Here is a 24,800-nt window from a genome sequence, read left to right on the forward strand (position 1 = left end):
CGATGTGGATAGGGGGGTGTTCCCTCTGCTGTTTCCTGAAGTCCACGATCATCTCCTTTTGTTTTGTTGACGTTGAGTGTGAGGTTATTTTCCTGACACCACACTCCGAGGGCCCTCACCTTCTCCCTGTAGGCCGTCTCGTCGTTGTTGGTAATCAAGCCTACCACTGTAGTGTCGTCCGCGAACTTGATGATTTGAGTTGGAGGCGTGCATGGCCACGCAGTCGTGGGTGAACAGGGAGTACAGGAGAGGGTTCAGAACGCACCCTTGTGGGGCCCCAGTGTTGAGGATCAGCGGGGTGGAGATGTTGTTACCTACCTTCACCACCTGGGGGCGGCCCGTCAGGAAGTCCAGTACCCAGTTGCACAGGGAGGGGTGGAGACCCAGGGTCTTGAGCTTGATGATGAGTTTGGAGGGTACTATGGTGTTAAATGCTGAGCTGTAGTTGATGAACAGCATTCTCACATAGGTATTCCTCTTGTCCATATGGGTTACGGCAGTGTGGTTGCAATTTCGTCATCTGTGGACCTATTGGGGCGGTAACCAAATTGGAGTGGGTCTAGAGTGTCAGGTAGGGTGGACCTACCTGACCAATGGTCCTTGTCTCTCAAAGCACTTCATGATGACGAAAGTGAGTGCTACGGGGCGATAGTTGTTTAGCTCAGTTACCTTAACTTCCCTGGGAACAGGAACAATGGTGGCCCTCTTGAAGTATGTGTAGACAGCAGACTGGGATAAGGATTGATTGAATATGTCCGTAAACACACCAGCCAGCTGGTCTGCGCATGCTCTGAGGACGCGGCTGGGGATGCTGTCTGGGCCTGCAGCCTTGCGAGGGTTAACACGTTTAAATGTTTTACTCACGTCGACTGCAGTGAAGGAGAGTCCACAGGTTTCGGTAGCGGGCCGTGTCAGTGGCACTGTATTGTCCTCAAAGCGAGCAAAGAAGTTGTTTAGTCTGTCTGGGAGCAAGACATCCTGGTCCGCGACCGGGCTGGTTTTCTTTTTGTAATCCGTGATTGACTGTAGACCCTGCCACATACCTCTTGTGTCTGAGCCGTTGAATTGCTACTCTACTTTGTCTCTATACTGAAGCTTAGCTTGTTTGATTGCCTTGCGGAGGGAATAGCTACACTGTTTGTATTCGGTCATGTTTCCGGTCACCTTGCCCTGGTTAAAAGCAGTGGTTCGCGCTTTCAATTTCACGCGAATGCTGCCATCAATCCACAGTGTCTGGTTTGGGACTGTTTTAATAGTTGCTGTGGGTACAACATCGCCGATGCACTTGCTAATGAACTCTCATGTAATTATTGGCGGAGAATCACGTCATATTTTTAGATATACTGTAGGCCTACCGCAGGCGACATGAGTCTCACTAGTGATGAGTAATGTGGTGCTAAAAGTGGTGCAGGTCTTATTTATTTAAAGAGCATATTGAAGTAAGAAGCAATAGGATTTGAAGCAATAGCCTACAACTATTTTAGCACTGTTTCCCACTGCTCTGAGACAAGCATGGGGACTGGTCTTGATACATCAATGAGATTTTTATTTTCACTGAATCTCCATCTGGGTGTAGAAATGTTATGCTCGTAGTGTAGCCTTTATTTAACTAGACAGGTCAGTTAAGAACAAATTATTATTTACAAGGACAGCCTACTCCTTAATCCCTGTCGTGGAATTGAACCCCGGTCTCCCACGTGCCCGCACGACACAGGGATAGTTTAGCTAAATAGCCCAATACTGTACTCCCGATCGTCACGTTGTACATTACCATATTTTCCGTTCCATCCTGACTGAAACCGAGGGTTTTTAGTTTTTTCTTGGAATAGAAACACCATAATATTAATTAAGCAAGTACCAGTCAAGTTTGGACACACCTTCTCAGGGCTTTTCCTTATTTTTACTATTTTCTACGTTGTAGAATAATAGTGAAGACTTCACAACTATGAAATAACAGACATGGAATCAGTTAAGAGCAAATTCAAATTTACAAGGACAGCCTACTCCTTCCTCCCCGTCGGGGAATTGAACCCCGGTCTCCCATGTGCCTACATTCTCCAGTACAGCCACTATTGAAAGCTATCAAATGCTTCTCAAAGATGCCCTCTGGTGGTCAAACTAGCACTAACTAGCATTAATGGTACCAGTGGTTCACACTTAGCGTGCCATAGAATTCTAGCGTGCCATTCAATTCTACAGCATCATGCAAGCTGTGCTGCAGTACAACTTTTAAAGGACGAACTTTTAAAGGACGAACCACTGTAGACAGGTGTGTGCCTTTGAATACAAAAATAAAATGTTTTGCTTTGTCACCTTGGGGTATTGTGTGTAGATTGATGAGGAAAACAATTGAATCCATTCTAGAATAAGTTTGTAAAATAACAATGTGGAAACTCAAGGTGTCTGAATACTTTCAAATGCACTGTACACTCACTACATGACCAAAAGTATATGGACACCTGTTCGTTGAATACCTCATTCCAATGTCATGGTCATTAATATGGAGTTGGTCTCCCCTTTGCTGCTGTGACAGCTTCCACACTTCTGGGAAAGCATTTCACTACATGTTGGAACATTGCTGTGGGGACTTTCTTCAATTCAGCCACAAGCATTAGAGAGGTCAGGTACTGATGTTGGGTGATTAGGCCTGGCTCGCAGTCAGTGTTCCAATTCATCCCAAAGGTTGTCGATGGGGTTAAGGTCAGGGCTCTATGCAGGCCAGTCAAGTTATTACACACCGATCTCGACAAACCATTTCTGTATGGACCTCGCTTTGTGCACGGGGGCATTGTCATGCTTAAACAGGAAAGGGTCTTCCCCAAACTGTTGCCACAAAATTGGAAGTACAGAATCATCTAGAATGTCATTGTATGCTGTAGCGTTAAGATTTCCCTCCACTGGAACTAAGGGGCCTAGCCCAAACCATGAGAAACAGCCCCAGACCAATATTCCTCCTTCACCAAACTTTACAGTTGGCAATATGCATTCGAGCAGGTAGCGTTCTACTGGCATCTGCCAAATCCATTTTTGTCCATCGGACTGCCAGATGGTTTCCACTGCTCCAGATTACAATGGCGGCGAGCTTTACAACAGTCCAGCTGACGCTTGGCATTGAGCATGGTGATCTTAGGCTTGTGCTCCTGCTCAGCAATGGAAACCCATTTCATGAAGCTCCCGACGAACAGTTCTTCCACTGACCTTGCTCCAGAGGTAGTTTGGAACTAGACAGTGAGTGTTGAAACTGAGGACAGGCAATTTTTTTTCTCGCTACCCGCTACAGCACTCGGCGGTCCCGTTCTGTGAGCTTGTGTGGCTTCTAGACGTTTCCACTTCGAAATAACAGTACTTATAGTGTACCGGGGCAGCTTTAGCAGGTCTATATTAGTAGGCTATATGTAAAGACCAGGTTAAATTGTGAATCGTCTGATGGGTGAGAATGTTATCAAGCGCTTGTCAAATTGTGAATGAGGGACTGAAGTGTGTGCAGCCTGCGCAAGAATCTCAGCAGAGCATGTCTTTCATGCAGCTTTTTTCTAGTTATCGCTAGTCGCATCATGCAGCCTTAGTCTATATGTTTTGAGTTCTAATACATTCTGAGGTTTGTATCACAACTAAAGTTGCATAAATAACTCAAAATGAAGGATGTAGCAGGACCTGTTTCAAATGATCATTTTGTTTAACCACTCAACACAGAATAGCCGCAGTTGTCATTTTCATCTATTTACACTGACTGACCACAGGTGAAAAATGAAAACCTTATTGCCTTGTGATTGAAAAAAGTTTTCCCGGGAAGTTCTGAATGTTTCAACATGTCAGTGTTGACGACTTTGAGCTTGCATAATAAGGGCAGGATACACCGTTTTGGCTCTATCAACAGCTGTTATAAATCTGGAATACACAGCTTGAAGTGAGACCAGTTAATTTGCTCCGTCATGCTGATGAAAACGAAGGAGTGAACATAATGGGATTAACAGCATATATGTTCTACATGCCTGTGAGGTGTGTGTGTGTGTGTGTGTGTCTAAGAGACAGGGAGACTTCTTGTGCGAGTCACTATCAGACCCCATCGTGTATCTTTCCTTCTAATCTCTACCTTGAAATTAGGCTGTAGTCACAGCTCAGTTGGTTGATGCCCGCAATAATCTTTTGGTACATCTTCAATTCCTATCATAAACACTGCAGGGGCCAGGGGTGTTGCTGCTGCTGCTTCACATGTCAGGCTTCTGGTTTCTGGTGAGCAAAAGGTGTTTTCAAAGCCATGGAACCATTTTCAAATGGAGAAAACAAAACCGGTAACTATCACTGAAATGTGAATAGTTGGTGTATACAGTACATGTAGTATTTTTGTGAGGTCCTGGCTACACAATTATTTTTTCCGTACTGGGACAATTAAGTTATGGAATTGAAGACTTCTCAGGTCCAGTTGTTCCAGGTCATCTGAGTTCATCTATAATCAAACAATACACAGGCTCTTCACTGCTGAAATACTCCGTTTGAGGTTGGATGGACTGGACTACAGGCCACTGTATTAGAAACACAAGCTAGTGCTCCTCATCCACAGCCCTCCCCAGGAGAGCAGAGAAGCGTAAGCCAGCTTTCTGCGGGGCGCTCCACAACCCCATCACTAAAGTGACATTTTCATTTAGGTCTCTGATATCAGCAATATGGCTTAGCGTTTTACTGCCTCAACGCCGCATGCTCTCGTTGCTCCCCCGTCCCTTTATAAACAAAGAAAGAGCTAAATAAAAACTCCCCAACATAATTTATTTGTTTTACAGTTGCAAGATTTTTTTTCTTCTTCTGGCCTGCAGTGAGATATGACGAGAGTAAAGTTTAAGTATTGATCCAGCAGCCATGATAGTAGTGGGTGTCTGTTTGGAGAGGAGTGGGAGAAAAATACTGATTTACGTTTTTAAGAATAGAGCCACAAGCTTGTTTAGGAATGATTTTCAGTGTAAAAAAAACTGGTAATGTACAGTTGCCCTTTAGTTAAGGAGTGATATAAAAAAATCTGTGACATTTCTTAGGGTAACATTTAAGGAGTTGCAAAGTACTGATACTTTAATTAACCTTATAGGAACTTTGTGTAACTTAAAAGGGCTAATAATGCAATGTATCAGGCAGCAGTGGACCTGCAGTGGATCATTCCATTAATATTTCAGTAATAACAAGAAGTAGGGCGTTCACTCACTGCTCTAGAATGTAGTGAAATACCGGGAAATTCAAGAGGGTGCTACTAAATTGTCTAAACATAGGCTAAAGAAACCTGTCATTATTATTCACACAATTCATTATTAGATTGTTCTCTACAATATTATAACCTTAATATGCTTGTACTTAACAGTATTACATAAGAACGTTCGTTTGTTGTGACCGTTGTTAATTTTTAATGCACAGCTTGGTTGTTTCTCTTCCATGTTTCTGTGTTGGGAGGTGGTAACGTTTGGAGACGTTTTTGTGCTTTGAATCATAAATAAAACTTGATACCATCTCCATATCCGTGGCTTTCTATTCCTCTAAGCCCGGTCAATCAACATTGACAAGGGCTGTTTCTATGGTGATTTAAAGGGGGGGGTTCTTGTTTTTTCTCATCTTATTCAACTGTCACTATGCACCTGCAAAAAAGATAGCTCAGACGTGCGAATGCCTTTTTGAATGTTGATTTAAAAGGGAAAAACTCAGAAATACACCATCTCTATTGAACATATTTTCATAAACATTTAATGAAATCAATTTATGGGTGAACACCCTACAATGAGTGCTAGGAGCACACTAGAAACTCTAGAGCAAGTTTGTGGAACGGCAAAGAGCGCTGACCTTGCATGACTTATGTCATACCCAGCCTCGGGGCCAGCTCGCTGAGCTGACATTTAAGAACAGTGTGGTCCCACCACATCAGCAACACCAGAGTGCACAGCCACGAGCGTGTCAGCAGCCAAACAGGTTGTGTCCAAGTCTACAGACTAAGCTAACGAGACCAGCATGTTTGCATGATCAACTAGCATTTGCCCTAACGCACCGCAGGACCTAGTCACCAAGGAGACACGCTAGTTTGCTAATCGCCACCACAGATCTCAGTAGGACTGTCAGACAGATTTTTAGCAACAGTGAACATTAGACTAATGGTTCAATTGGCTTAAATAGCATACAGCTCTGAGCAACCTCCTAGATCACCAAGAAGTCAGTTGATGTGTGACTGATTTGTGGTGTCCTACGCATGCCACAGAGCTTTATGAGCTCTGTCAGTCTCTCTGAAATGATATGTGACGCATGGCTCAATGTGTGTAACACCTTAGATGTTGACAGAAAATGGTCTGGGTCGTGTTCATTTGGCACCTGATGGAACAAAACGAACTGGAACAGGGAGGGACTATCTTGACTTGTCCAATAAGAAACACACACTTTAACTTTCCATTGCAAATCGTTTTAAAAAGTTTGCCATTGTCTGTTAGATTTACGGTGTTAGATGAACTGCAAAAATGACTTGTATACACACCCGTACGTACACTTTGACACAAAGGTTACTAAACAAAGTCAGGGTGGAAAGCGAGATGAGGGATGGTGTTGGAGAGGAAAAAACAAGACTTTTGTGAACTAACACCCTTCCTAGCTCTGACTTTGTTGAAAAATCATTTGACGAAAAATGTACTGACTGACTGATGTGGATGTCCCACCTATCTATCTTAAGATGAACGCACTAACTGCTAATAAGAGCTTCTGCTAAATCACTAAAATGTAAACATTGATTTTTGAGAACTAGTAACTTTCAGATTATATTCTGAGATTGATTGATTGCTTTGTGTGTGGAACACTACTACCCTACAGCAGTGTGTGCAATCGAGTGAATTATTAATTGATCCCCACTGTAGCATTTAATTCTTCTCAGATATACATTCCTATCAATATTTATAATGTCGTTATTATGTGTATGTATTTTTGGTCCCACTGTAACTCAATTTCTTTTTCTTTCTCTCACTCTCGTGCTAACATTTGCAGTACTCAATGTTATATATGACAGTGGCGTCCTTGGCTTTAGACTTTGTATTATATTCATTTCAGTTACCAGACCATTTTATTCAGTTCAGGGACAGTGACGTGTAGTACTAAGATATTGCAGTCATGGAAAGCAAAACCTTCAAAATATTACAATTTTGCCCCTTTATGTCCTCTTAAACCCACCTATCCCTTTGTCTTCAGGTTGCGAGGACATTGTGGTGGAGAGCATCTCTCTGGACACGGTGGTGCCCATCCTGAAGTGGAGCTCGCAGCCCTACGGCTCAAAGTGGGTCCACCGGCAGGCCATGCACTTCCTGTGTGAGGAGTTCAGCCAGGTCATGACCTCTGACGTGCTCTACGAACTGGGCAAGGAACACCTGGTGGCTGCCATCCAGTCAGACTATTTGCAGGTGAGAGGCAGGCAGATGCATGCACTCACTCACTCACTCGCTTTGTCTAGCGTTAGTAGGCCAGTTTAGGATGCATCATGTCATATATATTGGCACACTTGTTACAAACCAAGCGGAACTAACTAGACCTTGAATTTGGAGGTTTACAACATCCCTCTGGTGGCCAAGTTGACCTATTTTAATAAATTCTATTGGTTGTTGGCTAGGCCTATACCGCCTAGAGTCTAATTGGCTGGTGCGGAATTTGTTTCATGAAATAATCATGCTGGTCGTGTTAGCATAGTGGCTAAGTGTGCCACGTTATCTCATGGGAAAGCTAGCAAATAGCACTTTCGAGAAAGAGTTTAAACAAGTGTTCATAAGTATAGACCTTGGAATTTTGAGAAGAACAGGAAAATAAGCAATAAACCAAATCTGGTAAGAATGCACTTTTATTTTTACCAGTGTTGGTTGAATCCGATGGTCTTGCAGGAGATACTGTGGTCCCTGTTCCAGACTGTTGCCACCAAATGCTATGGATATATTCAGCCAACAAAGGAATTCTACAAAGGGAAAATCGTAGTGTCATATGTGAAATCCATTTGACAATAAATACAAAGGCTAGGATGTTAGCATTATACAATCTTCAAACGCGTGAAAAGGCACTTTAACTCAGGCATGCACAACACAGTGAAAAATAAACTCTCAAACATACTGTATTGACATTATATCTGAAAAGTCGGTTTTCGTAACCTAATACATCCGATAATAAAACAGCCAAATGAACATGACACGAGCTGATTTAAAAGTAAAAGGCTTTGGAAACAAAAAGCTTGCGGTACGCTCAGGGCTCGGTTGGCATTTCAGCGATACGCTTGTTTTTCGTCTTCGGAAATATAACAGGAATTTCGCATTAATAAGAAAAGCATATACTTTAAATATGAAAATACTACATACGTCTCAAAATCAATATCCATCTTACCTCTATATTGTATAATGTCCTCCGGATTCGAGAAGAACGATGACGAGTTCAACGATGAGCCTTAATTCTAGCACAGCATCCAGCCTAGCTGACTCATATTTTTGGGGGTTCCTTTTTGTACCACTTTTTTTTCTCTGGCCTCCATTGATTTAGTTACCCTAATCTTGGCCGTCCTACAAGGGTAAAAAGTCCTGTAGCTTTTTACCGGAATATGATAAAGATATGAGGTTTAGACCATTGGTTTTCTTAGAGGAGTATCTACACGATTGACGATTAACATTTTACCCCCTGGTCAAAATATGCGTTTTTGATTGGACACCCTACCTAGACTGGAGTGAGAAACTGGTGCTAATATAGAGGCATTTTTTGTTTACAAGCTAACGCCATGTTCGAGGATCCTGTATCCACTCCCATGTAAACAGACATTTTTTTCCTGATTCAAACTTTTAATGACACGGCGGAAAGGTCATTATCAGAGAGGAGACGGGTATGGTGAGTTGGCAGGAGAGGCGGTGTGCCCAGAGGGTAATTGGGGAGTTGGTGGAATTGGCATGGTCCTTCAGAACACTCACTTCCTCCCTTCCACCTCCCCCTTTCTCTCGCTCGCTCTTCTCCCTCTTATCTCTTACTAGTGCCAGTGTATCATGATTGAGCTCGTGTCTGTGGTGACCATTACACTCTGTATTATACTGTAGGTGTTTAACGAGTATCTGACGGGCTTCTGCTTCATTGCTGGGAAATATCAATGCTTTTGAGCTCTTTGGAAATAGACTGGATATGAGGGGGGATTTGCTTGTAGAAGTTGATGATGATAGATGATATTAGGACTGGTTAGTGGTCGTGTGCTGTTAGACAAGGCTGTTTTATGAGGGCTCTTTGTGGCATACAAATAGGCTAACTGTTTGAAGACCAGACCAGTTTATGAGGACCTTGGGTGGCATTTCAGTCTTCTACACGCACACAAGCAGAGTGCCAAGTAACCGCAATGCAACACATTTCCACATTCCCACATTCACAGACGAGACGTTTTGAGATGTAGGCTAGCTTACAGAAAGCTCTGCAGGTAGTGCCGTGTTTTTGTGTGCGCTGCGAGCCTGGGTGCTTTTAGAGGATAATGTCAAGTCACCCTTGGAAGACTAGGCTGTTTGTGTGAGGAAGATTAAGCTGGGGTGTATTTATTAGTGCACACCTGACCGTAGCAAACCTTGACCAATTTCAATTGGACAAATTATGGTAGGTACCTCCCCGTTTCGTCCCGTTTGCTTCCGCTTGGTTCCTAGTGAATACACCCCAGGCTGTGTAGGGACCTGCCAGGCCTCGGAGCAGCATCCTTGACTGGTGCTGGGAGAGCTTCCGGCATCTAACATCGTCAAATCCCCAGCCCAAACGGTCTATGATGAGCAGATTAGTGTCCGCCACAGGGGTTCCTGGCTCAGTGTTACATTCAAACACATGCAGGAGAAGAATCTCAAGCATACACGAAGACACACACACGCACAGAGGAATGCAAACGCGGAGAGACGCACACTGGCAAGTATACATAGTAAGGCATTACACATTTTCTGAGACATGCACACACACAGGCTAGTTTACACCTTAATTCTCTCACTTTCACACATGACAAAAAAAAACATGCATAAGCTCATAGTACATAAATACACATGCACGGCACACACGATGCATGCCAACGCACAGCAATGGTTTGGACAATTATCTGCCTGGAGGTCAAAGTCATGCCATCAAAGGCAAACCCTGTGCCCTCTTTCACCCACATCAAAGCTGAAACGCTTCACTCAAAGCAGCAGACACGGGAGGACTGGACCTGGCATTCTGTGCTTGTTTTTTTAGTCCAGAACGAATGTATTTAATTTCCAAAGAGGATTTAGAACAAACACAGGGCGCTCATATCCTGGTAACTTTCCTGGTCTACAACGAGAGGCAGCTTGACGCTCATTCATTTTTCTACAGATCCAAAACACGTGACATTACAGGTAGAGTTCAAGCGGACAAGTCTTAGTGGGTCATCTTCCTTAACTTTGCCAATAAGAAACTTTTGTTTTCATTGCAAAACGTTATGGTACGATGTGAATATACGCCTCATCTCCCATGGCTTCTAATTATTGTCTCGGTATACAGGCCAGCGAACAGGACATCCTCAAGTACCTCATCAAGTGGGGAGAGCACCAGCTTATCAAGAGGATGGCCGACCGAGGTGAGAGACCCATTCCTCCCTCTTTCTCCCTCCCTCTCTTCTTCCCTCCCTCTCCCTTTGGCCCTTCTCTCTCTTCTCCCCTCGCCCCCTTTGGAGTAGGTGGAAGATACCCACATCCACTGATACAGGCTCAGATATTGTTTCATTCCCCAAGCTGTAATGGTTACAGTTAGGTTTGAAGGTAAGGGTTTAATCTGATCCGAAGTCTGTAGTTACAGGGCAACTTCTGCAATCAAGCTCTTTCCTTCACTCTCCTTATTTCTCTACCCCTCTTTCTGTCTCACTCGCTCATTCTATACCTCTCTCTCTCTCTCTCTCTCTCACACACACACACACACACACACACACACACACACACACACACACACACACACACACACACACACACCCCCCACCCCTGACAAACTGCTCTGGGCCAGTGATTTATGCCCTCATCCAGTTTAAGTGGAGTAATAACTAAGCCCAGGGGAGACTTGGCTGAGTAGGGCTGGACGGGACTTGACTCAGTCTAACCAGCCATAGGCTGCAGTCCAAATGGCACCCTATTCCCTACGTAGTGCACTACTTTTGACTAGAGCCTTATTGGTCCTGGTCAAATCTAGTGTACTACATAGGGAATCGGGTGCCATTTGGGACACAACCATAGTCAGATGAGCGTTTGGGCCAACCGGAGAACAGGGATGTCAGGCTTACTCCTTCTCTACACTTTCATTTGTTGTTCAAGATAAGCAGTCTATTTTGGGTGCAGCTAGGTATTTTGTTGAAGATTCTTCATTGGAAATTGGAAAACCATAGTTCTCTCCCAAAGGGGTTCTTCCTTGGCGTGGGAAACCAGTTACTCCAGATACACAAAAAATACAGCAGGACCGAACTCGAAAAGTAGTTTGAAGCAGCTTATGTCATTTTCCAGTGTCTTAAATGACTTAGTTTGCATGGAGGGATGGATCATACACATATGTTTTGGCTTTTGTGAAGGTGTGTGTGTGTGTGTGTGTGTGTGTGTGTGTGTGTGTGTGTGTGTGTGTGTGTGTGTGTGAAAATATATACCTTACTGCAGGAGTAAGCAACCCGATTTAGCCGAGGTCCGGAACACAATTATTAATCAAGTAAGGTCAAATAGATTAGGTGGCATTTTCCTGTGGCAAAAACAGCTACGCTGTGAACTAATGCACTGCAACGTTCTAAATAGTGGGAGCTTGGATACTGTACATCCCGATTGCATTGCGTGTGTGTCTTACTGTGTGTGTGTATCCCCCCTCAGAGCCCAACCTCCTAAGTGGCACGGCCCACAGCGTGAACAAGCGGGGGGTGAAGAGGAGAGACCTGGACCTGGAGGAGCTCAAGGAGATCCTGTCCCCTCTGCTGCCCTACGTCCGCACCGAACACATACTGCCCTCCCACAGCGAGGTCCTCTCTGACACAGTGAGTGTGTGTGAATGAGTGTGTGTGTGTCCGCACCGAACACATATTGCCCCCCCACAGCGAGGTCCTCTCTGACACAGTGAGTGTGTGTGAATGAGTGTGTGTGTGTCCGCACCGAACACATACTGCCCCCCCAACAGCGAGGTCCTCTCTGACACAGTGAGTGTGTGTGAATGAGTGTGTGTGTGTCCGCACCGAACACATACTGCCCCCCCAACAGCGAGGTCCTGTCCGACTCGGTGCAATGTCTTGATTCTCTGTGGTCATTCCATGGCACTTATCGCAAGAGTTGAACGTGTCCTGGTTAAATTCCTAATCTAACCCCTCATACACTCATGGCCACCTAATCATCCCCAGCTTTCAGTTGGTTTCTTCATTTCCTTAATTCTCCCTACAACTCTTCCCTAACTCTGGTCACTATATAGGGAAGAGGGTGCCAATTTTGGACACAGCCAATGTGTTCTCAGTCAATGTACCTGGTCAAAAAAGGGTTAATAAAGGTGTGTTTTCCCAGGCTAAAACAGTCATACAGGGGCAGACAGAATCTGTGAGGATCTTTATTATAAATGTTTTCGCTGTAGATCATGTTATGCACTATGTACTGTGTCTTGTTGCAGTGTTTGGTTTAAGTTGAGGTAGCCTAATGCAGCAAGTAATTTTGTTGCCAACATTTTCGATCTATGAAGCCAGCAGGATCAGTCTGGCTGTAGTGTATGTTGCATTCCTCCATTTAACTTGACTGCCCCTCTCCTTCCTGCTTTCCTTCTCACTCTCCCTCTTTTCCCCACACCTCCTCTCTTTTTCTGCCTCCTCTCTCGCTCTTTTCTTCGCTCTCTCTCTCCCTCTCCCTTCCCACTCTACCCCCTCCCAGATGAAGAGGGGTCTGATCAGCACCCCTCCCTCAGACATGCTGCCCACGTTGGAGGGTGGAAAGGCCAACTCTTGGCTGAGGCAAAAGAGTGCCGGCATCTACGTGCGACCTCGCCTCTTCTCGCCCTACGTGGAGGAGGCCAAGGTTGGGACAACACCACACAACAGAACCACTACGTGCGCACACACACTGCTTGTACATCTCAAAATGAACAATGGTGGGCACCGTCACATCTAAGATACAAGGGGTGGATTGAAATTACCCATGCTATTGTCCATTATTGTCTATGAAGATTCATTACAATTCGCCCTCGGAATTGACTGATTTGAAACCTGAATTGACCCCAACCCTGTGTCTCACACACACACACACACACACACACACACACACACACACACACACACACACACATTCTAACCCCCCTGTTGTTGTACTGTCTGTCAGTCTGTGCTGGATGAGATAATGGTGGAGCAGACAGACCTGGTGCGCCTGCGCATGGTCCGCATGTCCAACGTGCCCGACACCCTTTACATGGTCAACAATGCTGTGCCCCAGTGCTGTCACATCATCAACCACCAGCAAATCGGTGGCAGCCAGACGACCCCACCCTCAGTGGTGGCCAATGAGATACCAGGTGGGTGGAGCTGCAAAGCTAGCTTTCTTCCAGCTTCCCAAAATGAAAATGATCAAAACATAGCTGTAGATTTATTTATTTTTGTCATTTTGTAGCTCTTATCTAGAGCGTCTAAGTCAGTTCTTCCTGAAAAGATGCTAATGCAATTGTAACAAGGAAGAAATGGTGTTGAGCAAGCTGCTATGACAAACATGGATAACTTGACTGAATAAATCCTGCCTCTACCAATTTGCAGTCTTCCTACAAACTCCAATGGCCGACATGAAACATGTAGGAGATCTCATGAAATTGTGGTGCACGTCAAAGTTGGCCCTTAAGTACCGATCTAAAGTCTGTGAGTTTTATTCCGTAACGTTTCAGTGTAGGTTTGGGAATGATGAACCTTAAGCTTAAGGCGCCACTTCTACCCGTAAGTTAGTACTCTGTTATGGCTATTTCTCTTCAATACAAGATAAGAGAGCGACTTCCCCTCCTCCATCTATCCTCATCCCTCCAACAAGTGATGAACCTCTTTGTTTTCTTATCTTATTGCCGATCTACTCAGTGCCCAGTGAAGAGGCGGTTATGCGTTGCATATATTGTTAATCTCCACCACGCTGCCCTGACAGGGCCTCAAGTTCTCAGTTAGCTCTTGATTTTCTGGGTTTGGAAAGGCATTCCTTTGCTCTCGCCTGCTGGCACCCTACTCCCTTTATAGTGCACAACTTTTGACCAGAGCCAATAGAGCAATTTATTAGGACTGTGTGGGTATATTCTATATTCTTCTATGATCTCAGACGAGCAGTAGTTATTGGCATTATTGACAGAGATGGGACGACCTGCGAGATGACCCTTTCACCCTTCATCTCTGTCTCCCACTCTCTCCATCCCTTTCTCATCATCCCGCCCTCTTTTTCTCCTACAGTTTTCTCCCTTACCATAGAGAGATGACACACTCTTTCCCGCCTCCATCTCTTTATCTTTCTGCTTTTCTTTTGTCTGCCCTGCCTTTCTTTTTTGTATGATTCCCCTTGGCCTCCACCATTGGCCTTGCTTTCACCTATCCTCCTCTCTCCCATTTCTCTCGCTCCTTCAGTCCTAGTGTTTCTCTCTCTCACCCCCCATCCAATTAAATAGCAGCGTTTCTAATTCCTCAGGGACTTAGTTCAGGAATGGCTAAACCTACAAATAGCAATGTTGGGAGATTTGGAAAGCCATAATCAATCAACAATATAATAATACTCCTGGTCAAAATATTCATCTTGAACTTACAATCTGTAGATACTATGCGATAAGAAAGGTTCAGAGTTTGTGTGAAACATCACACTACATTTGGAAAAAATATGGCACATGGAAATCATAAGGGGGTGGTTTACGGAGATAGGTGGGATGGCCTGAGAGTAGCTGAGGGGTGGGGTTAAGGAGATAGGTGGGATGGCCTGAGAGTAGCTGAGGGGTGGGGTTAAGGAGATAGGTGGGATGGCCTGAGAGTAGCTGAGGGGTGGGGTTAAGGAGATAGGTGGGATGGCCTGAGAATAGCTGAGGGGTGGGGTTAAGGAGATAGGTGGGATGGCCTGAGAGTAGCTGAGGCGTGGGGTTAAGGAGATAGGTGGGATGGCCTGAGAGTAGCTGAGGGGTGGGGTTAAGGAGATAGGTGGGATGGCCTGAGAGTAGCTGAGGGGTGGTTTACGGAGATAGGTGGGATGGCCTGAGAGTAGCTGAGGGGTGGGGTTAAGGAGATAGGTGGGATGGCCTGAGAGTAGCTGAGGGGTGGGGTTAAGGAGATAGGTGGGATGGCCTGAGAGTAGCTGAGGGGTGGGATTAGAAGCTCATGATCAATAATAGTTAAGACTGAACACTATATAATATATACTAGATATGTTTAAGTACTATCTATCAGGATATAGTGTATATCAAATAACTATCTTTGCTATGTACAGTAACTACTGTGTAAAATTAGAATGTAACTTGTCATCCGAAGACTTGATGGGCCAATAAAGAAGAAAATAAATTCCCTCCGGGACCATTGAAAAGGCTAAATATTTCCGGAGGCTGCGGGCATTACAGCTAGGCCAGCCAGGTCACTCAGTTATGTTTTTGTAATGAACTCCCTCTCAGTTCCCAGGCTGGCCGTGGTGAAGGAGATGATCCGGAGGCTGCAGGACCTGCGTCACACGGACCAGGTACAGCGTGCGTACGCCCTAAACTGCGGCGAAGGTGCCACGGTTAGCTATGAGCTGCAGATCCGCGTGCTCCGCGAGTTCGGCCTGCCGGACGCCGCCGCAGAACTGCTGCAGGTGAGATGCCAATCAATCTTTTACAATTTTTTTATAGATTTGTTAAGTTTTATTGAACTTAGTTAAGCTGTAGGTTGGCACAAAGAGCTCAGATAAGTGCATATAAACGATCATCTTCAGCACAATTAAATGTTTTACTTTTCTTCAAAGATATTTCACCCGAATTTTGTTAACTGCATGATGCAGGTGATGCACGCGATCAGTCGCCAGTTGCCGTGTTTGGAGCTCGCACAGGATAATGTACCTACTGCCGTCTATTTGAAATGTTATGGTAATTTGATCAATGCTCGCTGCCATTTCCTCGTGCAAACTTTCGCCCATAGTGTGAAAATTATATGATAGTGAACGGATTCTCAACTACTTCATCCGTCGACAGAAGTGCCTGTGGCCATCCACAAAAAGAGATTTTGTACCCGTCTCCCTTTTTGGGTATATTCTAAGCATATTACCGATGCTTTGTAGTCCCCCATTTTGCCCTCAGAACAGCCTCAATTCATAAGGGCATGGGCTCTACAAGGTGTCGAAAGGCTTTCACATGGAGGCTGGCCCACAGTTATGTCATGTTGGCTGGATGTCCTTTGGGTGTTGGACCATTCTTGATACACATGGGAAACTGTAGAGAGTGAAAAACCCAGCGGCGTTGCAGTTCTTGACACACTTAAACCGGTATGCCTAGCAACTACCACCATACCCTGTTCAAAGACACTTAAATGTTTTGTCTTCACCCTCTGAATGGCACACATACGCAATCCATGTCTCAAGGCTTAAAAATCCTTCTTTAACCTGTCGCCTCCCCTTCATCTACACTGATTTGAAGTGGACTTAACAAGTGACATTAATAAGGGAGCATAGCTTTCACCTGGTCAGTCTATGTCATGGAAAGAACAGGTGTTCTTAATGTTTTGTACAATATGTCAAATAATAGGTAAAGAATAGGCTATATATCAATATCTAATGTCTAGGCAGTAATGGATTGGTCAACATCCTAAAGGATACGGTGAGGAGATGTTGTTTTCATGCCGTGTTCCTTTTTGTTTGGCTGTGTTTTTCATTTAATACGCTGAAGGCCTCTGTCACCAGCGTGCCACTTTAATGACAAACGTCTCAGGAATTCTGGCTGGAGCTCATCAGGCATTTTGTCCCCCCTCATTACATTTTATTTAGTTTTCCATTGAGTGGTGACTGGGCCAAAGTTAACTCCAACGTTGAACTGAGAGCAGAGGAAATAATGAAACATTTTTTGACTTCCCCCAGTTAGAATGACTCTTTTTTTTTTTACATAGCTGTAATGTAGCAGACTGCCTTTAAGACGAAGTACGTCTAGTTTCTTAAGTAGCTTTGGCAAGCTGTTCCTCTGCAATTTTGGACTAATTTGTTGTGTGCTGTACTCCACCCCTCATAGAACCCTCACAAGTTCTTCCCGGAGGAGCGCTTTGGCGACGAGAGCCCCGTCCTAGCGCTGCGCCAGCCGTCGGTTGGCAGCCGGAGTGGAGGGCGTTGCCGGGTCAACAGCAGCCCAGTTGTGGAGAGCATGTTCACCGATCTGGAGGCCATGGCGGGCTTCCACCCACCGCTGCCCCCTCCCCCGCCGCCTTATCACCCACCGGCCACGCCCACTCACAATGCCCAGCTCAAAGCCAGTGGGTGGAGGCCTGGCCGTGCCCCCAGCCAGCCCCCGTCACGCTCTTTCTCCTACCCCTGCAACCACAATCTGCTCCACCACACAGTGAGCTCCTCCTCCAAGCATGGCAGCCCCGCCTACCCACCGGCGGCCAAGCCCCTGGCGCCAGACTGCACCAATCGCCAGGGCGGGGGGGTACGCACCCAGCATCAGGATAAACAAGGGGTGAGTAGAGGTCTACAGGACTTCAGAGCTGTAGTGTTCCCCTGAGATAGTGGTAATGACAGGGCCTACGGGGATAGCGGGAATGCAGAGCTGGAATTGTGTGGGAATGTGGCGAGGCCATTTGATCGAGGGGAGTGTCATGAGCTATGTTGAAATGTAGGTGGCAACAATGTGTAATGGAAGAGAGGAAAGTGGGGCCCTATTCTCAAATGTACTTCTGAGGGACAATGAGAGCTTAAATGTCCTCATCTTGACATCCCCAATATATCGTATCAGGTTGCTATTGTCTTAAGGTTTGTTTGTTCCTGCAGAACGTGGCGCCGGTCATCAACGAGTTCATGCCGGACATTGCCATGGGCGTGTCGGCCATGACCCTGAAGGAGCGTCGCCTGCCCGAGGTCACCATGGAGGTGGAGCCTCACGAGCCGCACCCTCACCCTTCCACGGCCCCTCCTGCTGTGCCCCACTGCCACCTGGGCCTGAACCGCCACGGTCCGTATGCCTCCCGCAAGAGGCACGCTGCCGAGCCCAAGCCCGAGGCCCAGGCGTCGGAGTATCCTGACTTGTACGAGTTTCCCGGGCGCCACGTGAGCTCCTTCGCCGGGCCGGACCTCTACAGTCACAGTCGAGTTCCTTCGGGAGGGGGCCTTGTCCCTCCACAGTACTCCTCCGACGAACAGCAGCCAAACTCCTGCCGCGGCCCAGTCGGCACCCCACTCCGCCTGGATGTTCTGGAGCAACCCCCCCAGAGACTAGATCTGGCTCTGGCCATGCAGAGCGGAGGAGTTCAAGCAGCCGGGGCATCACACAACCCAAGAGGACGCGCCCGAACTGAAACAGACCTCACTTGCGGACTGGGACAGGCGCGGCCCGCAGAACCTTACTCCGAGGAGGTGGTTGGGGCCAGGGACCGCAGGTCTCCCAACAAACCTGAGTACCCTTACAGGAAGTCTGCACTCTGACCCTCCGCAACTAAGACTGTCAGAGGCCTCGGGAAAAGGCAAGAGCGCTAAAAGGACGGTTCGCTATAGGGGGATTTGGGGTTGACGGCTTAGCATCAGTGGTTGGCAGTGTCTCCGGTGACAGAGTGGTCATACTCGCGCTCAGTTCAGGGCAAAGGCACTAAGCACACATAGTAGTAGTCCCCCCCCTCCCCCGGCGAGCCCCAGGTGCTGCACCAACTAACGAGATGCCGGCGGTCACAGTGCCTTCAGCACAGAGCCATGGTGGGGGATGAGGAGGAAAGGCTTGGTTTGGTTGAGAATTATTTGTCCAAATAGATTAGTCTCATGAATTAACATAATGGGTCCTAGCCCTTCCCATCTCCCAGATTGGATCCACGCTCAACTGCTTATCCTCCAATCACCTTTATTCTTCTCAAAATTAGTCTTGACTGGTCATTGAACTTGAATAAATCCTTCCCTTTCCGCCCAGTGTTTTGGATTTTGACAACGCACAGTCATCGTTTCATTTCCATTACACTCATTTCCTGCATCAGGATGAGGGTACTGTAGAGTTATATATTTATATTTATGTCCCGGTATGCTTTCCTTAGAAATAAATTGAAAAATGCCCAGGCAATGAGTTGCAAACTCATTTCAGCAACCTGCCCATTACAAATAGCTCCTCCTTTTGAAAAAGGTGGAATTGCAGTAATAACACTTGTAATCCTTTATGACCCACGGGCTGTATGTCAGGACGGGCAATTTAAGATTTGAGCAAGAGCACAAAGAGGAGAAGAGAAACACAAATGAAATCTTCCTACTACTACCAATGTGGCTACAAGGCAGGAATAATAATTGCATAGCTGCTTTTATTAGAAGTGACTCTAGAAGTCATCCACTTTGCATACCCATAGTTAATGTGAGTGGTAGCCACTGCTCAGCGCTATCTCTTGGTCCTCTCCCAACACTTACCCTTTGCAGATGTCCTTTTTACCTTAACCTCACTGTAATATTCAATAGCCTGAGTGCTGGGCACAGTAAGTCGTTTGAACCCGGGCTAGTATTCCAAACCACGTTTCCCACTTTATTGATCTATTACTGTCGATTGGCCAGAATGTGCATATACACCTGGTTTCCGGGGTCTAAATTCAACCTCAGTAATTAAAACGGGATAGCAACAGCAAATCAAGAACTGATGTAGAATATCCCTGCCTTAACCCTACAGCAATTTGTGGAGATTTATCAAGATGCAGGCCCCATGACTGTGCCCCTCTGCCTTTTCCATAGCTCAGCATGGCCGGCGGCCATCTTGGATAAACTTCAACCAAACCAAAGCCCAGTTCCTCAATCCAATGACTCCCTGTCTCCCTCCATGGCGATCTGAACAAGACTGCTTCGGTCACCATCCTTACTTTGACGTACTGTACCCAACAACCAACGATTGTGATGATGTCAATGGAGGTTTGTGGAAGGATAATTAAAGCAGGAGGGGAAACAGTTAAATGGTTCCTCTTGAGGAATTTTTAATGTCTTGTCCACTGGGCGAAAAGACTTACTCACTAAACCAGCGTAGCTTCAATTAAAACATGCTCACTCACGGGTCCTCCCTTTCGATTCAGAATCTCAAAACATTTTCCATCCCATTTTTCACTAGCTCCTGTTGCGACGCATTGTCAAAAAATTACATTGACTTGGGTTCACTGTAATTATCTTCCTTCTGTTACCATCTCCTCGCACACGGAGAAATGAAATTGCTGTATTGTGCCCCTGCTATACTACCATTCACACATTCTCTAATATTTTCTTCCGTTTTCCGTTGCGCGCCCTAATGAACATGACCTGGCTCTCTGTATAATGCCTCATGTTTGTCTGCGAGGCAGAGACTCACCTCTGATGGTTAGCAAATTATGTTTCTCTCACAGAAAACCTCACATGAATACCTTTTATCCCAGCAGTTGAAATGACTAATTTCTGTATGCCCTTTCAGCATGTGATGATTCTCAAGGCAGAAGGTACTGGAGAAACATAGAAATCCCTACTTGTTGGTGATTTGTTTGTATTGTTCTTTTGAACCTGGTTGGTCAACTGCAGGGAGACAGACTATAGTTACTGTGTAAGGCGTTTGCCTCGTCAGTTTCGTAAGTTGGATGAAGTCCTCCAGTTGATTTTGATGCATTCATGCATGTATGAATGGTGGGACATGGAATATTATTTCTATCAATTCATGAATGAGGTCTAAATGGGAAGCAGGTTGGGATAAGGTTGGCTAAGTATGTTTGCAGGCTTTTTGATATGGCTTTTTGTCTCCCCTCGCTTTCGATGGTGGCGACTTGAAGACTAATGTATATCACCAAGACATAGGAGATGAGTATCAATTTGAATTCATTTTGATTGTCACTGGCATGCTCAGAACCTTCGTTTGGGTGTCGGCTCTTGTGTCAAGAGGGTCAAAAGTAGCATCCATCATCTGATATGAGTTATCCCTCGAATGGCTCTGTTGTTTACTTTTCCATTGCTCTCTCCCCCACCCCCCTTCTGGGCTCATTGGCATTTGATGGTGCTATTCCTCAATCCAAACTTGGGTCCCTTTCTGTTCTTTGTCTTACCCTGGTCCCAGATCTGTTTGTGCTCTTGCCTATTCCATTGTCAAGCTAAATGTTTGGCATGACAATTCCATAAGGACCTGGTAAAAGTGCAGAAACAGACTTGCAACCAGGCTATGTCTTGTCTCTACCCAGACTACTTCACTTGCTATAGACACTCCACAGTACTTTAACCCCAATCGCTCTCATTTTATGCCAAGCATTCCCTCATTTGAACCTCTGGAACTCATGTACTGGAATGCAAATGATTAGAACTGTACAGTAGTGCTAATATCTTTGAGATCTATCTTGATGTCTCTGTGGCTGTTTTGCTAAGATCATAACCTGCAGAAGATTGTTTTCCTTGGCTTTTCTGCTAATCGTTTCGACCTCCCGCTGGTGAGGGCTCACTGCTGACGCTGCTCGAGACTAGAAGGGGTGGTGTGTGGGCGTGTGTTGTTAATGCTCTGTTCTTCGCCTTAGGGGATGAGCTCAACAACAACTAAACCATTGTCCATAGTGGGCTCTCTCTTACTAATGACCGTGGACAGTACTGTAGCTATTATGGTTGTGGAAGAGGAAGGATGTCTTGGGTAGTTTGAATCATTTCTATTTTTGGGTGCTGGGTTGGAGTATTAGTATTGCTAAGTTTTTTTTCATAAACATTTTCGAAGACCTGACTACTCTGTAATATGAGACTGTCAGTCTATAAGGAGGGGAGAGAAAAAAGTGAGCGTGTCAGCGCAGCCCTTTGCAAACAATGGGCCTGTCACTGTGACTGCTGCAGCAGTGAGCTTAGAAGAGAGTTCGCCCTCTCAGCAACCTCCTCCAGACCCATCTGTACCTTAGCCTTATCCTCTCACTTAATGCCCAGACTACCCCCACGGAGACATTTTGCCGCACCGTACTACAGCCCCCGAGGCAGGAGCCTCCCATTCCTCCCTGCAGACCGCCAAGGTCATCCAGACCTGACCTACAGAAGATGGAGGGAGAGGCGGAGATGGAGGGGAGGAGATGGGACAGCCATGGGAGTGGGACAAAAATATGAAAGATATGAGAGAACCATGAGATGTTATCTCCCGCTTTTCCCATTAGCGAAGGGCTCCCCCGGCAGTAACGTAGAGATAGGAGCTTCAGATCTAATAAACACGTTGCCCCCCTCCAAGCAGCAGGAAGGGAATGCCAGGCCATGCTCTATTGGGCCACTTTTCTCCTGGGCTTGTTTTTGTGATAAAGTGATAACCAACCAGGCACGTTGGAATCTGATTCTGCAGCCCCTGAGGATTGTAGCCGGAGGTCTCTTGAATGGAATAACAGTCAAATAAAATCTACTGATGCAGCTTTCCGCAAACTGGCAAATCCAGGTTTGAGCTATATTCGTTATGTATTTGGACTCATTAACTAATTTCCTAGCCAAAGTAGTTACCCGTTTACTTTACTAAAACTGCCCATGTATGAGATGATTGCTATGCTAATATAGTTATGAGTTTGTGGCAGTTTGGCGAATACAGGTGGTATGATCTGTTTTCTCTCCAAATACAGGTGGTATGATCTGTTTTCTCTCCCAATACTAGTGTGAGCACATTCTCACTGACACAGGTATGAGCTCATCTATTTTAATGGAAAATGCAGAGGTTTCTTTGAAGAGGTTTCTGTGCTGAGGATGAGGGCTTGACTCCTGGCTTTGGACAGAGTGAGTAGACGAGCATTACCAATCCTGCAGTTTGTACATTCTTTTTGTTGCCTTTCATGGTTTAGGCTAGATGACTAATTCCATTGTATTGTAATATTGTGTGTTATACCACAATGGTTGGACAAACATGACTGTTGCAATAAAGATGACAGCTGGTAACACGCGGACTGTTAACCCTTTAGAGAACCAATATGATGATGCATACCCACTAATTTGATTCAGAATGATAGACATTGACAGCAACTTGTACAGAGGGCCTCACTATTGCACTAAAAGTATAATCTCATAACAGTATTGTATGTTTGTTTTCACTGATGAGTAGCACTCCTGTAGGTAGAATGGAGATGTTCAGTTGATTGTCCTCTTGGGTAGTTTGAGTTTGGTGAGTGACACATTTCCCTTCAGTAACCACGTTTCTGAGTAGTCATACAGTATTTTTTTTTTTTAAATACATCATGACAGCTGTGATAGAACGCGGAAGTTTCGGTAAAATGTTATAGATGCTGACAAATCATTTTGTTTGACATGGTGGGATCTTTTTGTCTGTAAAATTAATTATGCAAGCAATGGAAGTGGAAATGCCTTTATGCGCAAATATTGATATAATAACCCTCCTCCCACTATGACCCGTGAGTGAAAGCATGTAGTTTATTAGGCTACAGATTAAATACATGATGATGAACTTCACAGGGTGTTGAAAGTGCAAGGTGATGAGCTTGATGCTCCTTTCCAATAAATATTGAGGGTTTTATTCTGGTGACATGATGATCGATGCTTGACTGCCGTTTGGCAAATAAAAAATGTTGTTATCCATAATAATCTCATGTAGACTAACCTACCCCCACAGCGTACCCGCGAGTTGTTGGCGAGAGTCAAGACCAGAGTAGGTACATTTGCTGTTTTTGTGACAAAACTATCGGTAGAGTTGAAAATGTGATGGAAAACCGACAAACTTTAGATTTTTATTCGGTACATAAAATGTAAGCGAAAAAGTACATTTTGTGTGCACTGTCATCATGCACTGCTTTTTATCCGCAACAAGTCTGTTTGGTGGAAACTTGCAGATTTTAGAATATTTGCATGATAATCTGTCACCGTTTAATGTAAACCTAGCTATTATCTATAAAAAAGTACTATGGTATGTTACCTTTGCATTATGAGTTGACTTTAATAGACCCTTAATTACATAATCATGTAAGATACTGTATTTAGAGATGCACTCACACTTTCTCTAGGTTTTCACAAGGACCAGGTTGGGGGCTAGGTATGTAACAGGCTGATACCGTACTATGTGCTGTAGCCAACTCTTCTATTGTTGTCAAGCCGTATGTACATGTTTGGCATGTCAGCGAATTAACGCGTACTTCGCTAAAGCACAAAAAGATCTGGACCACCAGGCTAGATATAATAACCCATTTCCTGCTTTCTGGTTTGCATTAGGACATCGGATATCAGCGGCAACGGGAGATTTCTTAATTTAAGACTGTTCTGTCGGTTCCTCTAGATTCTCCTTTAGCTCCCCCTCCCTCCCTCTCGTATGGAGACGAAAGAGTGCCTTCCCTGCCAGTGGCTGGGCATCCTTATCTTCGTCCTATGCAAACATTTTCTACCAGCCCACTCCACCAGTCTCTTTGTAATAGTGTAGCCAATGCTTCATATACATAGTGGTTTCAAAGAGTATTTTTTTATTTTAGGTACTTTTGAACAGTCTCTGAAATGTTGTTTTGTTGTACATATACATTTTTCTATATAGAAAACAAAATATGTCACGAGAAAAAAAAGCTTTCTCGTAGACTTAAGGAATTGTGGAAAGTCTATTTTTCTACTCTTCTCAGTTGGGATTGTAACAGTGGTGAACTCAAATCTGCAATTTAGGTGACTGACATCTTCAAAATAAACAGCTTTGATAAAAATTATCAAATGGCTTGAGATTCTTTCTTTTGCAGTGAGTAA

The 24,800-nt window shown here is 45.1% G+C and overlaps 1 protein-coding gene across 1 annotated transcript in view; it reads left to right on the plus strand.

Moving 5' to 3' along the window:
* The window catches only part of btbd7 (BTB domain containing 7), a 110,898-nt gene extending 86,135 nt beyond the window's left edge, over positions 1 to 24,763 (plus strand). Inside the window, exons 4-11 of the mRNA XM_036985231.2 lie at positions 7,198 to 7,406; positions 10,504 to 10,579; positions 11,841 to 12,001; positions 12,873 to 13,016; positions 13,317 to 13,506; positions 15,604 to 15,782; positions 17,185 to 17,628; positions 17,940 to 24,763. Coding sequence (XP_036841126.2) covers positions 7,198 to 7,406; positions 10,504 to 10,579; positions 11,841 to 12,001; positions 12,873 to 13,016; positions 13,317 to 13,506; positions 15,604 to 15,782; positions 17,185 to 17,628; positions 17,940 to 18,590 — 2,054 coding nt within the window. The 3' untranslated portion in view covers positions 18,591 to 24,763. The remainder of the gene's footprint in view (positions 1 to 7,197; positions 7,407 to 10,503; positions 10,580 to 11,840; positions 12,002 to 12,872; positions 13,017 to 13,316; positions 13,507 to 15,603; positions 15,783 to 17,184; positions 17,629 to 17,939) is intronic.
* The last annotated feature ends 37 nt before the right edge of the window (positions 24,764 to 24,800 follow it).

Source organism: Oncorhynchus mykiss, chromosome 8, assembly GCF_057628025.1.
Source record: "Oncorhynchus mykiss isolate SJ-2025 chromosome 8, ASM5762802v1, whole genome shotgun sequence".
Lineage (NCBI taxonomy): Eukaryota > Metazoa > Chordata > Actinopteri > Salmoniformes > Salmonidae > Oncorhynchus > Oncorhynchus mykiss.